Raw genomic sequence first — 16,493 nt, forward strand, 5'->3', positions numbered from 1 at the left:
ACAATGCACTTATATAAACTTGCTCTTGAATAAACTAATCTGATGTTACATTTTACCTTTTCAAATTAAAACTTACAATCCCAGTGTAGAAATAAACCATGATAAGTTTGCAAAGCTAATTAAAAACAAATTCTAATCTATTCATATACTCCAGGCTTATTGTTCCAGGAGCTGACAGCATGTAATTACCAGACTGACATAGTAATTAACTGTAACGAATTTGGGAGCTCACCAAGCTTGACATGACCAAAGCAAAATATGCAACCATCTGCACCATTCACAACAGACTGGATTACTTCTGCTACTGTTCCAGAGCATACCTCTGCCTGAAAGAAAGATTGGAGACAAATAAGTAAAAGAGCATATACTGCTATGTTTTTTACTATTCTTCTGTAATGAAATGAATGACTCAATATTTTTGAGGTGCAATATTCTCCCCATTTTTATGGCATCAGTCCTATTACTTTAGTAACTATGCTATCTTAGAAATAATAAAATATGCTACTACAGCCTAAAATAGTTCTCAATTCTATTAAACCAATCCTCTTGGAATATTGATTCCATGACTAATGTAGCAAACTGAATGCTATCCAACCAGGCTTCCTGCTGGTATAATAGCTCAGCCAAGGCTATTCAGCAATAGTAGCAACTCCACTGAAATTAAGCTACTCGAAGAGTGCTCACAGGAATTAAAAAGACATTTATAACTGGAGAAAATGCATTAAGATCTCTGAATAAGATTTCATAGTATCATATTCTCCTCTTCCTGGGAAACATCATCGTCAATAAAGAGAACTTGCTAAAATATTTGAGTGTTCTAAAACCAGTTTATCCACGTCAGTGAAGGCTTCAAATATACAGTAAGATCATCTATTAAGTATGGCAACTGGGGGGCAGGGGAGAGGGTTGGTGTAAATTTGTAACTACAGTGAAATGATAAGGCTCTGCTGGCAGGTGCATGGCAGCAAGTTTGCCTCGAGCAACGATGCCTGCACAGAAGTGGCTGTGCTGGCCAACATCACCAAGAAACACCACGAACAGGCCACCCAACAGGCCTACCACAAGGACCTGAAAGAGCCTAGCCCAAACCAGGAGTCAACAACCTGAATGACTGGTTCCAAAACCAACAGAGAAAGAGGCGATGACTGACCACCTTGCAGCACAGCTGTCAACACAAGTAAGAAAAAGCCACTTCCAGTTCTGGACTAACGTTGAGACCACTGCTGCATATTTCTGCACAAAGTTGCTGTTTAAGCTTATGCAGAATCTTAAACCTTTAGGCACTGATCTGTGGAGGAGGTTATTCTCCATCTTTAGTGCTTGGCTAGAACTGGGACCTAATAGATATTTTCATATCTCTAGTTTGGGACCCAAACAACTAAACTAAATCCTAGGAGAAGATCTGAGGGTGGGATTCTGAACTAGATCTTGTCATGTTTTCTCAATATTAATTTACCATATTCACTTTGGATGTTTTGTGGGTGTTTTTTTGTTTCATCAAACCCTAATTTTTTTCAGGCAGTTAAAATCTGGAGTACTTCTTCATACTCTGCTTAATATTTTTCCTCTTTCTAAAGTTGTTCTAGGATTTTTTTTTCCAAACCCAAGATTTTTCCCAGAAGGAAATTTCAGGTATCCAATCTCACCAAATATACTGCAGCTCACAACCCTCTCAAATACCAGCCGTCCTATCTGTGTATCAGATTTAATGTCTAGGGCTACTAGTGTAGAAATACACCCTTTTGTAGGGCAAGAGAAAGGCATGCACCATCAGCACCACCATCAAGATAAAACAGTCAGTCAAAAACACAGTATAAACAAACTGGAAAAGGCGAGGAAAATATAAAAGCGCCCTAACTGTTTGAGTATAGCAATCCCACAGGGTTAGCTAAATCTCTTCTCCTAACAACAGCATTTAGTTTAACATTAGGCACATGTTCATTTCCCATTGAAAGCAGTGGGGAAGGACTTTATTTCAGCAACATCAAATAGGTTAAAACCTAACTAGATGGAAAAACTGAATTTCAAATTGGCTGTGTGTCTTTCTCTAACAAGAGAAAACACAGGAAGATAATTCAGTTAGCAAATCCATCTCCCCAGCTACTGCTCCTTAATTTTACATCTCGACTAAACTGAAAATGTAAGAATTTACCCACTTGCCTATTAATTACCATGTTTTTTCCAGGCATTAAAGGAACTCATTCAAATAAAATTCCCCAGAAACATAAAGAACTCTTAATGCAATCAAATGCAGTGGCCACGAGAAGACTCGGGAGGTCTATGTAAGTGACTCCAGTACCTGTGAAGCATCCTGGGGGAAAACCGCATCAAAGGCAAACATCTTTGGGACAGCAACAACGCCTCTTCTGTGACCTGCATTGGAAGGCCCACTTGTTGCCGGATCATAAAATGTGATTTGCTTTTTTCGTGGGTCTACCTTTAGGAAGGACATGGATTCAGATGTTTCATGTGCTCCTTGAGAGGGACAAATCCTTACCATCACTTTCACCTGCAACAATTTAGAAGAAAGTGACAACTTGAGTTTCCAGCTACAGATAAACACATGCAAAGCATTCCTCCCAACCCACTCCCCCTCCCATGACATGTTCATTTGTAATATTTAGGTGTGTCAGAACCGTGGGACAAAACCAGAGCCAGATTTTCCAGCCTGGTTTCCACCCTGGGGTCTTCACTGAACTAGCTTTTTAAAGGTGCACTTTGTCCCTTCAGTTGACTCTGTTCCAGTTTCACCGCTTCAATTTATAAATCTCTGATCTGCTGGTAAAATCCACTGTAGGTGTAATATCATGCCTAAAGAAAAGGAAACTCTAGTCTCTGACCTTTCAAGTACTTAATGTGACCAAAAGCACAAACCGATCCACTCTGAAAATCAGTCTGAATAACAGGAGGCTCAAACAGCTAGTGCATTTAAACTGAAGTAAATCTAGAAACTTTCAATTCTTGGTTCACATTCTTCTAATAAAAAGGTGCTTCTCTTACAGCCTTCCTGGCAGATGCTGTCATTGCTAGGCTCTTCAGCAGTTAGTTAGAGATTTAATGGGAACAAAGGGAAGGGAAAAAAAAGCATTAAAAGGTCGAAAAGCTTGAAAAGAAACCACTCACAACTTACATTTCTATTGCAGCTTTGCAAAAGCTGATTTCCTACACGTGGCATTTTAAGACAGCATTTTTAGAGAGCTCGGACATGCTGGCTATGATTTCCAAAGCAGCTTATAGGAGCCAAGTGACTGTGTCTCACTGAAGTTCAGCAAAGGCTGCACACCTGCTTCTTGTAAGCTTTCTGGAAATCATACTCTTACTTTGAAAAATTGTGAAATACTGCCTCACACCCACTTATGACCATTTATCCTTATGAAATACTCCCAGGTCAGATCCAGCGTGTTTTATACACCTTGCACTGAAGTAAATTACTATTACAGGTGCAGTGAATCACTTCACCGATCTTCAATTCTGCGCTGCCCAGCAGATCAAACTTAAGAGAAATGCAATGCTCAGCCAGAGTGACTTTCCATAGCCAACATGAAATGTTTCAATAAGAAGCTGAACAACAGTATTATCTCCTTATCCAACTACAAGACAACTTTCACAGCACCAGCGTTAACCCTCCAATTTCAATGGATGAAGAGCCTCCATAGCTGCAATGCACCACAGCCAGCAGAGCTGGAACAATTTACACTTGTACTCTCCAGAGCACCCATCCAGAGCTTCATCTTCCACAGTGCAACTACTTATTCACAAAGCACCCACTCCTTTTACAGCACTTGCACCTGATTTGGAAGGGAAGTGACAGATAGCAACCCCTCTGCTGCAAACCACCAGGTGGACCTTCCAAACAGAGTCACCTGAAGATCTGAGTCAGGCCCACCTCTAGCCCAGAGCTGAATGTTGCATGGAGAAGCTGGGTTCGAGAGCATCCATCTCTGATAAATAATGATCCTCCTTTTCAGTAACTTTTTGTTGCTAAATTTAACCTTAAATCTGCAAAAACAATTTGACTCCTATTTACTATGTTCTGAGAACATTATTTCATTAAAATGGTGCGCTCTTATTACACTAACACATTCTTTGTGTCTTTACAAAAAAAAAAACCAAATGTGCTTTGCAGTCAGCACTTCCCCATCACTCCTGTAGCCAGAGAAATAATGGCAAAAGAAGAGCCAAAGGAAAGCACAACATGGGAAATGAAGGCAACAAACAGAGACCAGAGCAGGCTGAGGCACCTTCTGGGACTTCCCCTCATACCAGACAAGATGACAAGGTGACAGCATACACACCTGCACCCGTGGGTGCTTTTACCCAACATTTTTTCCAAACAAAGAGGTTAAGAAACAACTGACCCCTCCAGTAAACACAGGAGGAGACTCCACCAATGGTAGCAGCAAATTCTTACACCTATTGACTCTAGTAGTCCCCTGATTTCAACATTTTCTTTTCTTTCTCCTTTCATAGTGATATGAATACGAAAATACAGTCATAGAAAATAAGCGAACCTTAGAATAAATGAAACAGCTGCTTCAAAAGCAAAGTGCATCAGAGGTGACACACTCAAGGCTGTTTCCCCATAAAAGCTCCATGAAGCCAGCTCTGTATATTAGCCTGGTAGCTCAACCTTGACATACTACCAAGGTGCTCGGAAAAATAATCTCCCTCGGGGGGGGGAAACAACCCACCTAAATATATATAAATACAGATGCCCTCTTTAGGGTCACTGGATTAAAACGAATTTTTAAATATATATTCTGTTTTCAAAGCACTTCTCTAAACAGTCCTTTCTGTTCTCTCATCCTTTATTATTTCAAAATAAACATATATTTCTGTTTTTCTCTAAACAGTCCTTTCTGTTCTCTCATCCACCTATTATTAGATTATAGAAGCCAGAGCTTGGATAAGAGGAAAATTGGTTTATTCCTGACCTAAACAGCAAGTTATCTCCATCAGAGCATTGCTCTCTCTAACACAAAGATGGCTTCACCCCCAGAAATACCCTGCGTGTCAAATCAGCTTTTTGAGACCACCTCTCTGAAGCAGAAATATACTACAATAGCTTCCCATAATGAATCAGATCCCAAACTTAACTGGCCTCAAGGGTTATCTTCATTTTCACAGTGGGAGTGAGCTTTCAAGACAAATGGGAAGGGGAAGAGAAAAGCAGCTGGGGGAGTTCCTCTTTTTAGTGTTCCGTGCATAAAAGCTGATTTGCTGAGTAGAAAAACACTGATTTCAAATTCAGTTCCTCTGTCCACTAAATCTATCTATAAGCAATGCCTACCAGAAATTGTAGGGTTATAATGTGTCACACATTGATGATGCGAGCCAGACTGTGACTTCACTCAGAAATGATGCAGAAATGCTGATGAAAGTACCAGCACGCACAAAGATTACTCAAACGCATCACTTCACTTAGCAAAAGCTAAGTGCAGGCACATCCCAGGTGCATGCACACGCTCCCAAGTACATGAAAGAAAGGTTTGGTGTTATACTATTTATTCTTCTTACACTTCTAGCCCTCCTGTGTTTCAGGACCAATCTTAAGTGACAGGTTTATATTCTCAGCTCTGAAGTTCATCCCAGTACTCTTCTGGGATGAGTACTGCAGAAAAAGCAGCGTACTATATAGCCAGCATGGTTCCTGCCTTAAGGATCAACTTAACTGCATCTTCTCCTGGGTCTCTATCTAGTTCTCATACCAAAGGCATGCTCACTTGTAGAGACAGCAACATGCAGTGGAGGAAATCATCCAGATACAAGGACTTACAGTGAAGAGAGGATTCAGGAGAATATGTGAACCTGCAAATTTTAAATTAACTTTGGCCTATAACTGGGGAACAAAGCAGCAATATCTGCACTACACTCTAAAGCTTTTATTTGCTTATGAAAATGAATTACTAGAATTAAGTGCAATAACATTAATTTCAGGCCCACTCAGGATCATACCCTTTGTGGGCAGTTATTCAACAATATGCCCAGCTTTCTGGTGGACAGTTACAACTGCAGCAGTTCCCACTACTGCTAACACTGGCACAGAGCAAAGAAAACAGAAGGAATTTACCGGATAATAAATGGAGAAATGGAAGAATAAGACAGGTCTGAAAGAATAAGAAAAGGACTAGGAAAAAAAAGAGAGAGCTAAAAGGAATGTCAAGGGAGGGGGGAGAATGGGGGAGGGGTGGGGAGAGAGAGAGAGAAAGAACACAAAAAAGGAAAGACAATACAAATATGGCAATTCCAGGAAAGTCATCGCAGGCTCAGGGCATCTCTGCCCTGACTCCTTAAGGAGAGTTAAGATGGCACATCCTTCCTGTCATGAGGTAACCCTTTCTGCTAAAACTGGGGATCTTTAGTAACCCCTTTTTTCCACCCTTTTTGTGTATTTCTTCTTCAATGTCACAGAAAGATGCAGAGTAAGAAAAAGAATTGCAAGTGGAAGTTTATCATTATCAAGGATATAAGGATTTCTACATAGACATTGAATATTGTATACAAGCTCCATTTTTATGACGATGTTGATAGAAAAAGAGGATAGTCTTGTATTTGAGTTCAATTTCTGCAAATAAAAGAAACACAAACTCCACAATACTTGCACATTGTTAACATTTTTCTCAGTGCCTGAAGACAGCCTAAATCATGCAAACCACTGAAGTAGCTCATTAATTAACTGACTCTAATCTGGTGGGTTTTGTACACTGGGGGTTAACACTCAGCTGCTGAACTTTCCAAATTCATGTTTCTGCAGGAACCAGGAGGTCAGCAAAATTGCTGAAGGGAACCCTATTAAAATCAAAAGTGTTTGGGAAAAGAAGATGCCAAATACATCCTGAATATGCCCTTAAAAGATAAAGAATTTCAAAAATAAATAAATGAGCACATAATTTGGAAAAGCCCTACAAATGGGTGGCCAGTGTCAGAGGCCCATCCACCCAGCACAACAATGGCTGTTAACTTTAACCTTCACTAGCAAGGATGGGGGAGAGAGTCAGAGCAATTAAGGACTTTTTCTTTTTTTAAAGTTTATCTGTCCGTCAGCCTGCAGTGGAAGTCAAGGAAAAGAAGGGCTATAAAAGCAAACTTCTGCAAGGCAGAATTCATTTGCTTCCAGCAAACCCAGTGGATAGATGCTGTAGCATAAAAACAAAAGTCGTATCACAGTTCTATGCACGCATAAAGAATTTTAAGGGAGACACACTAGCAAAGGGCAGATTTCTGAATAAAATGAGGGCGGGGGGGGAAGTCCCCTATATGGACAATGGCTATGTGGAGAAAGATTGGGCTAAACCCCATGGAATTTCAGAAACATCTGATAAGACCACTAGAGAACCAAAGAACCAAAGAGTACACCCAAATATCAGTAATCTGTTGTAGCCCTGAGACAAAACTCTAGACCCTGACATCTTGGACTCTTATGAAAGTCAAATATAGATGCATATTTAGCAATTCCAACCTAAATAATTAAACATCTCAGAAACTGAGAGGTGTACATCCTGGCTGGTAGCTGCACTTCCTCCTATTGCAGTCCTCCTCCTCCACTGCTACTTTCTACCCCATTTCACGCTTAAGGGTCACAAGGAAAGACCTTCTTCCCCATCACCATGTGGCAGTTGCTGTTCCTGTGCTGTGAATTCCTCCAGGAGAACCATTCCCACATGCCCTCTTTGTGCAGACTCATGATTTCCATACCTCCCTCTGAGTACTGAACTAGTTGGAGTTGAGGACAACAGGACAAGGGAGTCACAGCAACCAAAATAATGGGCTGTCTGCAGGACTGGTCAAGATAGTGCAAAACATCAAGCATATATCAGTGTCAGAAAGCAAGTTTGGAAAAAGAGACAAACCAAAAAGTTGTGAAACTCAAATTTCAAAGCAACTCTCTGACATGAATGTGAGACTCGTGGCCAGAGGCAAGCTAGCAGTTTTGTCTAATACAGTCCATACATTTTGGATATGCTGAATTGAATGGAGGTATGGCAAAAGCCACGCATCAATGAACACAAAACTCCTCCAAGACCAGTGAGGCATGCATCATCCCAGAAGAAATCATGTCCAAGGCTGAATTTGTAGAGAAAAGAGCCAGTGATAACAGAGGGAATGACAAAATTCTATGCAGTTTTAGATAGAAACAGCCAAGACTGAGACAGTCCAGTTCACATTAATTAACCTATAATCTAAACAGATGGAAGGGCTATCAACTCTGAGACCAGATGAAGGGGAAGGACAATCTCACACTTAAACATATTATATTTGGATTCTGCTCCTAAGACTATCACCTCTACTACATGTTTTAAACAATGACTAAAAAAAAAACAGCAAACCTTTATGTATCTCAGAAAGATGGTAATAAATAATAATACTTTATGCAGTTCAATTTGGGGCAGACACGTAGACAGAGAAGACTCCACTAATTCATGAGGAGTAACTAGACTCCATGGCATTTTGAATGCTGAGGAAATTAAGACCCTGACCCAACCAAGTACGTTAGCACAGACATAACTGTAACATACAGTACCTCCTTTGAAATCAATGGATGTGCAGTGTTCATGTGTTTATAGTCATGCTTTGTTAGCATTTGATGCTTATATAGTTGTCAAGTTTCAAATTAGACAGAATGAGAAGGAAAAAATAGAAGGAATGAATTAAAAAGCATGAAAAATTTTAAAATACATGTGCTCAAGCCTTTTTTACTAAAATAAATTCTGACTTTGTCTGTATTTTGGAAAGTGCTGGCACTGGAATCTGTTCTAAAAATGATGGTCATATTCTGTGTTACAGCAGTATCATAATCCCTAAATGAACAAGCAATTTGGTCTTTAGCAATAAATGTCATTATATCCAATTTGAATGGACACTAAATATTCCCTGGAAACACACATTCTTGACAGGCATCGTGCAGCCAGGAAGTTAATTTTGTCCAATGTTCACAAAATGGCATATAACAGCAGGTTAATTAAATTACTATGATTAGAAATCCACCATTCTGAATTAAGATTTCTCAGCAAGAAATTACAAAGAATTCACATTCAGTTGAATAAAGACCATTTTCCAATGAAATCACTTATTTGTCAAGTACAGCGTAAATCAAATTACAAAAGTCCTAGTTTAGAGCTGTTTTTCATGGATTTAATTGTAGCTGACAGATATATAACCCTTGCTAAATTGGTTTACTGTGGGTAGTTCTTACAAGCTTTTCATATACTGCCACTACCAATGGATGGCAAATTTATATGCAAAATTGCCATGCTAGCATAGACCATCTAGCTCCCCTGTGAGAACCTAAAAAAAAAAAAAAATTAAAAAACACTTCTGCATTGTAGTCTATTAAAGAAGAATTGATTCGCTACTCCCAGGAGACATGAATAAAACTATTTCATTTTTAAAGGTGAAAACAAAGTAGAATAAATTGTTTATTTTTATCTTGGTTTAAGCGGTTCAAGGCATTTCAGCAGGGATGCATGTACCTTGGATGATATGGAACTTCATACATGGATAGAAGACTACTTAGTATGATACATGATTTATATCAGAAATAACACTCCAGTTATTAGGAAACAAGCAGCAATAAAGATGACAAAATTAAGTACCTATTTGTTATCCATCATCAAACCATCGTAAGAACCAGTGAATGGGACATACAGCACACTTAAGAAAACCCTGCATGATCAGTAAATCATATTAGCAGTACCTTATGGCTATGGCTTGGTGAAGCATAAATGAAAGTAAATGTCTAAAACACATAAATGGAGACCAGTATATATACACCTGTCCAAGAAACATGTCTGACAAATCAAGTTCTCTTTAAATGCTCCACTTCAATTGTCTCACATAGGAGGATTCTGTCATTCTAACATAAAAAATTGACAGGACCCTTGGAAGAGACAAGCACTTAAAGTTGCTGTTGTAAGTGATGCAGTATTATAAAGAATGAGCTGAATAGAACCCTGGAAAAAACATTTTGCATGAAAAAGGCTTCCTACCATGCTAAAGAAAAATAGCAAATTAGAATGCTACACAGCAGCCGCTGTAAAAAGGATCTCTTTTTTAATACCACAATATGATAAATTATCTTAAGTAGCACATTAATGTCAGAAATTGAGCATAATCTAACTTCTTTCCAGTGACAATATTAAATGGCTTTCAGACGTCTTTCCTACTATTCTGACATTAAATTTAATAACACCCAGAGAGACCACAAAAATGATTCAGTTACAAGAATCATACTGTACTGGATCATTGCCTTTAAGTACGATTCAGTTAAATGATTTGGACTCTGATGTTTTTGGCATATTCAAGAGAAAGGTGTGAAATTTGCTACATAGCCTTTATCAGTAGTGAGCAAAATTCCTTTCAGTATCCAGTTTTCATTGGCAGTGGGATTTTCTTTTGTGCGTGAGAGTTTCATTATTGTTGAGTATATGAAAGAACAGTCCCAGAGAGATGTACAGTTTGAATTTTTTTTTTTTTTAACTTTTCCTTGCTTGGTATTACTGAACATTGACAAACCCTGCAACCACCTCTAAGAGTGTTTAATATTTTGCACTCTTAGTAAAGAAAATTAAGCCAAAGGTTTAATTAAAGATTTGTATCACAGGACACTGTGATCTGTGACTGTATCACAGTCCACACACTCCTGTTAAAATTATTATAAGGGAAAAAACTGGTATTTGTGAAATGCAAAAGAAATTAATAAGACTTCTATTTCTCACCTTCCAAGAGAGTACTTAAGAATGAGAAATTCTAAATAGAAATTGCAAAAGATACATATAGGCTCTCTGCTGTAGTTAAGTTTCTAACAACAAATGTATTCAACCATAAAAAGCCGTATAGCAATTTCACCACAGCAGAACTGTATGATATGTATGGAGATGATGATGTGAGACTAAGAACAAATCTAGATATTGAGCTCAAATAATCAATAACTGAGTTCAAGTGCAAGAACTGGGCATCACAATCTCTTCACATTCCTGCCTCCTCCAGCAGTTCTGACAATGCACGGTTGCTGCCTTTCCTACAGTCATACAGCTTACAAAGAGCAAGAACTCAAGCCTCTTCCCTTCCCCAGTTGTCCATCAAGCTCACAAGCTCAAGACAAGGCCTCACAACCAGTGACGGGACCTGTCAGCCAGACTGAGTAATTCCAGTTCTAGTCACCACAAAATCACCCAGATAGTCCTGATGCTGCTACTATGCCCAATTCAATTAGATCCTTAGATTCCACTGTCCCTTACACCAATACGGAATAATGTGTTAGTTAACTTCAAAACTAATGAAAAAGACTTAATGCATGGGGAAGTTCTCCACTGAATCAGTGCTTTGGCCAAAGGGAGTTTCTTTGGCAGGAAAAGCCAATAGTCATCGTAGGGCAGCTTTGAAAGTGCACGTCAAATAAGGAAGTTAAAAATCCACGTACGGATGTTAATTTGTTTGGTAAGGTCTTTTTTCCAAAGGTTTAAGCTTACTGGGATCCAAGCCTGTATCAGCATCAAAACACACACAACTGCTGCTTCTGCATGCTGGAGTCTTAGGATCCAGCTGTTCCCTCACTCAGCCATAGCAATAGCTCCCCTCTGAGAATGTAATTTAGAGACATACATGTGGGAGAGGAGGGGAAATCTTTACATTTCTTCGGTTGTTATCATCTTCTATTAAACTTTTTTAAAGACATTACCTCAAGGAAGAAGGCCAGTAAAGAAAAAAACATCAGTGAGTGACTGTCATTTAAGCATTATGAGCCTGAAGAGGAACACGTACTTGTATCATGTACTGTTAGAGACCCCCTAAAACTAAAGATGCTTAATCTTCTTGCCTCCTGAACAGTCAATAAAGCATTTCTTTAGAAGCTCAGACTCATGATAACAAACCTAATGCTGTAGTTTCCATGATGGTTGGTAAAATGGCTTACAGTCATGCTTGATTTCCTTACAGCTTATCGTTTGTTCATGAGTTCCTCTTCTTATGTACATTACCTTGTGTTAATCAATACTAAAGTTCATCTGCCTCTTTATCCTCTCATTAACTTCAGTGTCCTGAAATCTTTTTTCAAGTGTTCACAGTCAGTTTTAGCTTTGGCTACTCTGAATACACAGCTTCACCACCTCATCCAAACCATTCAATAAGACACTGAAGAGCATGGACCTCCATACGACACCACTGCTAACTTTGCTCTCACATGAAATCTGCCCTCTTGTTTCCTACCAGTTAGTGAACCACAAGAGAATATATGACAGCTTAGAGGTTTTTTAAGAAACCTAGGTCAGGGCACTTGTCAAAAACTTTTTCAATATCCAAATACATTCTGCCAACCAGACCAACCCTATTCAAGTACTCTCTGACTCTTTCACAGAACACTAATGTATGTGTTCCACCTGTAGACACTCCATCAACTGATCCCTACTATATCACATTAAACCCTGCCTGCTAATTTCTGTCTTTATTATTGTTTCAGCCACTTTGCCTGGTTTCCTGGTGTGAAAGCCAGCCTTATGACACTATACTTCTAGATTTCTTCTGGAGCTCTTTTTTTCCTTTTGGCCCCAAAGTGACATCACATTTTCCACACTCTGTTCCTGTGTCTCTTATAAGGTGCTGAATACCAGGTAAAAAAAAGAACCAAAAACCTTGAGCATCAGAGCGGGTACAAAATGTTAAGAATTACCATAGCAGGGGAAATACAGAAAGCCAACTATATTGGTCATTGTAAATGTTTCAACATGTACCTTGCCTTAAGCTTTAAATGGATTTACAAAAGAAATGTGACTGCCTAGACATTACAGATAATAATTAGTTGTGGGATTCAGGCCTTACTTGCTAGTTTCCTCTTAATATAAACAGTATTTCTGCACAGTTGACATATCATTCACCACTTTAGCTTTTCATAAAGGGAGCCACATTGCTCTCATTGAAGTATCTTGGACACTTCAGGGGTTTCCAGTTTGTTACTCTATTTTTCATTCTCACATAACTTCTGCTCTTCTTAAATTTTATCTCTTCAGCACCTTCACAGTAAGAAAAGGCACATTTCTCTATGGAATCCTCTCCTGCTTTCAAAGAAACCATTTGACAAGAAGGGAATTAAAACTTGTCAAGCTATCTGTGCTCATAGAAATCACACCCTTGATGAGAATAAGGACTGGTCCTCAATGGGTCATTCTCAGCTTAGTAAAGTGAAGTTAGGTGGGAATTAGGCAGCCCATCAGCACTGCTACACTCTTACCTGTACAGCAGAAACCAGCAAGGAACCAGTGCTCCACATCATAACTACACATGAAAGACAAAACAGCAGCAAGCTGGGAGGTGAGGAAGGAAAAGGCTGCCTCACCAGCTGCTTAACCCACTGTAACCACACAGTAATAATAGAGCAAGGGGCACTGCTGACCTAGGAACGATCACACAAACCAAGGAAAGCACCAGCCACAGCCACAGCTACAGCCACTGTGGTAGGAAAAAGTGACTCCAGAATCCATCGCTGATTCTGTTCTATACACGTATCTTGTACTTATTATTGGACAGGGTGCAAGAAAAAGCCACGGAAAAAGATATCCAAGAGGAGTGTAAAGTAAAAAGCTGTTAGAAGAAGAAAGACTGAAGTTAACAGAGGACCATGGCACATCTGCCAGTGTTTGCTGATTCTTCTCTCAATTGCTATGATACTTAAAGCAGTGAAGAAGAAAGATAATTTATTTCCATCATCCTCATAATGAGGTAATAGCTGACTAAATCTTTATCAGCAGAAGCTGGTGAAGAGGAAATTATAATGGAGAATGTTACTGCATAGTGGGCTAAACACTACCAAAAGCTTCTTGGCATTGCTCAGAAAAGGTGAAACTATCAGTGTTTAGTAGCAAAAGAACACCTATATAGGACTGACACTTTTCCTTTGACTACTGGTGCTAAGAATGAGGATACATGAGATTTCATTTGTGCTGACTTATTATTTTTACAAAAAGCTATATCGCTGGAGGTTTTTCTTCTATGGCAAACACTGTAATTTATAAAGCTGCAAAAGAGGAATGGGTTAAAAGAGATATTTAATAGGTATTGCATATTTTACACTGTGGATCAGAGAAGATGCCTAGTCACTTTGTTTTTTGAGGAGCATTAAAACCAGTAACTAGCACACTTCATCACCATTTGGATGGTCTAGATCTTAACTCATAAACTAAAGGGCTGACTCAAATATCAGAGAGCTCTTATCCTCTCTGGCACAGCACAGGATTTTTCAAAATTGTGCTCAACAAGTACGTGGTGAGAAGGACACAGCTGGAACCCTGGGCCCAAACAAACAGTATCTTCAATAATGTTTTCACCTGAGAGCTAAACAACAGAGACATTTGAGGGTCAACAGGAGCTTGTTGACCCCCTAAAGACTGGAAATTCTTGGTGTAGGGTACCAAGCAGGAGAAAAATATCACTCACATTGCCAGCATGGGATACATATATAGCCCATGTTGGAGAAGTTCACACAGCTGGGCAAGCAGTGTAGCTGCTCAAGGTCCTGCCATGCCCCTTGGCATTCTAGTAGAGCTCTTCCCTTTAGAAGCCCTCTGCTTGTCCTCACTAATGAAGAAAGTAGTTAGACTACATAACCCAAGGCATATAATCTCTTGCCATCTGGGATCGTGCACTTGATCTTTACTAGACTTTGTTGATCTGTTTGAAGACACCAGAAAAAACAGCTTTCCACAAGTCATGCTGGTAGCTCCACCAGCCACCCTCAAAGTGCAGGAAAAAGGCTGAAGTCTCTTGGCTACACATAGCTGCAGGCACAAATGCAAAGACAGTTTTATTGAGGTACAGGCACAAGGAGATCCAAGTATGCTTTGTCTTCCTAAGACAAAGATCCTCAGAAATGCCATGCTCCCTGTTACTTCTGGTGCCATGGCCAAGTGCTAAGCCTCACGGAGAAGAGGCAGGCACAACAAATGGGTTCTGCTAAAACACACACATAGAAACAGTGTTCCTTAGCAAACCCTCCTCCATCTGGGAATCTAAGTTACTGTTTGCTGAGTCAGGTTTGCTGTATTCCACCATTTAATACTACATCCTATTTTCTAACACACTGGAAAAACAGAAGAAATCACATTTTCATCTCTGAGTTTCCACCTGCTTAAAAAAGCCCCAATTACTCGTTTGTTTTCCATTTAGGACAAACTCACTGACTTAGGAAATACAGAGTATTCTCTGTGAGTAACAGTGTCAGCTGTAGGTATTTAGGCTGACAATCTCTTTATGCTAATGATGCTTTGTATGGCTACTCAAGGTGCGTATTTTAGTTCTCCTGTGCTCATTACATACTTCAATTCTATCTTCAAACACTAATCTCTTGTAACCTATGTAAATAAGTATTCAGACTCTGCTGTGTGGGTGATTACACAGTTATAAATATGAATAAAGCTCTAAATAATTGGGTTGTATTTTAATTAATTTTAAATAAAATTAACACAAATTTTACAATTTGAAAGGTGCTGCATTTCCTAAGTTGGAGAGACATCTATTTCTCTCCTGCTACTTCATTTCCGTACTCTTGATTTACAATGACATGTGAAGCAGAGGGAAACAAAGCCCCCTCAATGTAGCTCCTTAACCTCAAGCAGACAGACAGGACCAGCACCAGGGGCTGAGCCTTGCTGTCAGTGCAGAGACTACTTCTGCCAAATATGTGTATTGGTTTTGGACCAATGACACCAAAGGAAAATTTGCCTCTTGCTTTAATAGAGGGAAAGACAAAACAACCTTTGCCAATGTTGTTGACACTGATGTCAGCTGGCTTCAAGGAAGCCAACACTCTAGCACTGAATCTGCTCTGAGGCTGCCAACTCTTTCCAAAGGCAACACGTGGTAACAGCTCTCAGGCACATTCACAAATTGTGGCTATCTCTCTGTCCCAAGACCCTTCCCTTGAGCCAATCCAACTCTGTTCTAGGCTGAAAGCTTCCAGCCCTGTTAAAATTCATCTAGAAAATGATTTTTAAAAATCGAAATCCAAAGTTACCTTTCCAATGCCAGGGTTGTCCTTGATTTTGGACACAGCTCTCAGAAGGCAAGGTGGTGCTGGGGGAGGACAGAGCTGCAGGATGCCACTAAAGTTAGTAGCATAAATAGAGAAGTCGTGTGTGTGTGGCAGGGGCGGATGGTATTTCTTTCTCTTCGAAGACAGGTTAAGCTTCTGTGCTGCTCTGTATAAAAGTAATAGCAAGAAAGGACAATGTTATAAGGTGTTAATGGGACTCTGGACCAGACAAACAGATGCTCATTGTCATCACTGCCTGCTTAACAAATCAAGTCATTGCATTCTAATCTGATTTCATAAGGACAAACTATCAGGAGACTAATAGAAGGAAATATGGATAGAAAAATTACTGGCAACATATTCAGTCAATTTCTCCCCCAACAGAGTTTCAATTACAATCTAACTTTCCCCCCTTTCCCCTGACAGCTTGACAGCTGAATCCTAAAATGCTAAAATCTCACTGACGCAATAAAAA

At 39.5% G+C, this 16,493-nt stretch overlaps 1 protein-coding gene across 1 annotated transcript in view; it reads right to left on the minus strand.

Annotated features, from left to right (window-relative positions):
- Positions 1 to 16,493, minus strand: part of KIF26A (kinesin family member 26A) — a 65,957-nt gene that overhangs the window by 13,844 nt on the left and 35,620 nt on the right. The window contains exons 3-5 of the mRNA XM_029083986.1: positions 16,001 to 16,184; positions 2,300 to 2,509; positions 233 to 326 (exon numbers count right to left, since the gene is read on the minus strand). Of these exons, the coding sequence (XP_028939819.1) occupies positions 233 to 326; positions 2,300 to 2,509; positions 16,001 to 16,184 (488 nt within the window). The remainder of the gene's footprint in view (positions 1 to 232; positions 327 to 2,299; positions 2,510 to 16,000; positions 16,185 to 16,493) is intronic.

This window comes from Antrostomus carolinensis, unplaced genomic scaffold (genome assembly GCF_000700745.2).
Source record: "Antrostomus carolinensis isolate BGI_N321 unplaced genomic scaffold, ASM70074v2 scaffold2633, whole genome shotgun sequence".
Classification (NCBI taxonomy): Eukaryota; Metazoa; Chordata; class Aves; order Caprimulgiformes; family Caprimulgidae; genus Antrostomus; species Antrostomus carolinensis.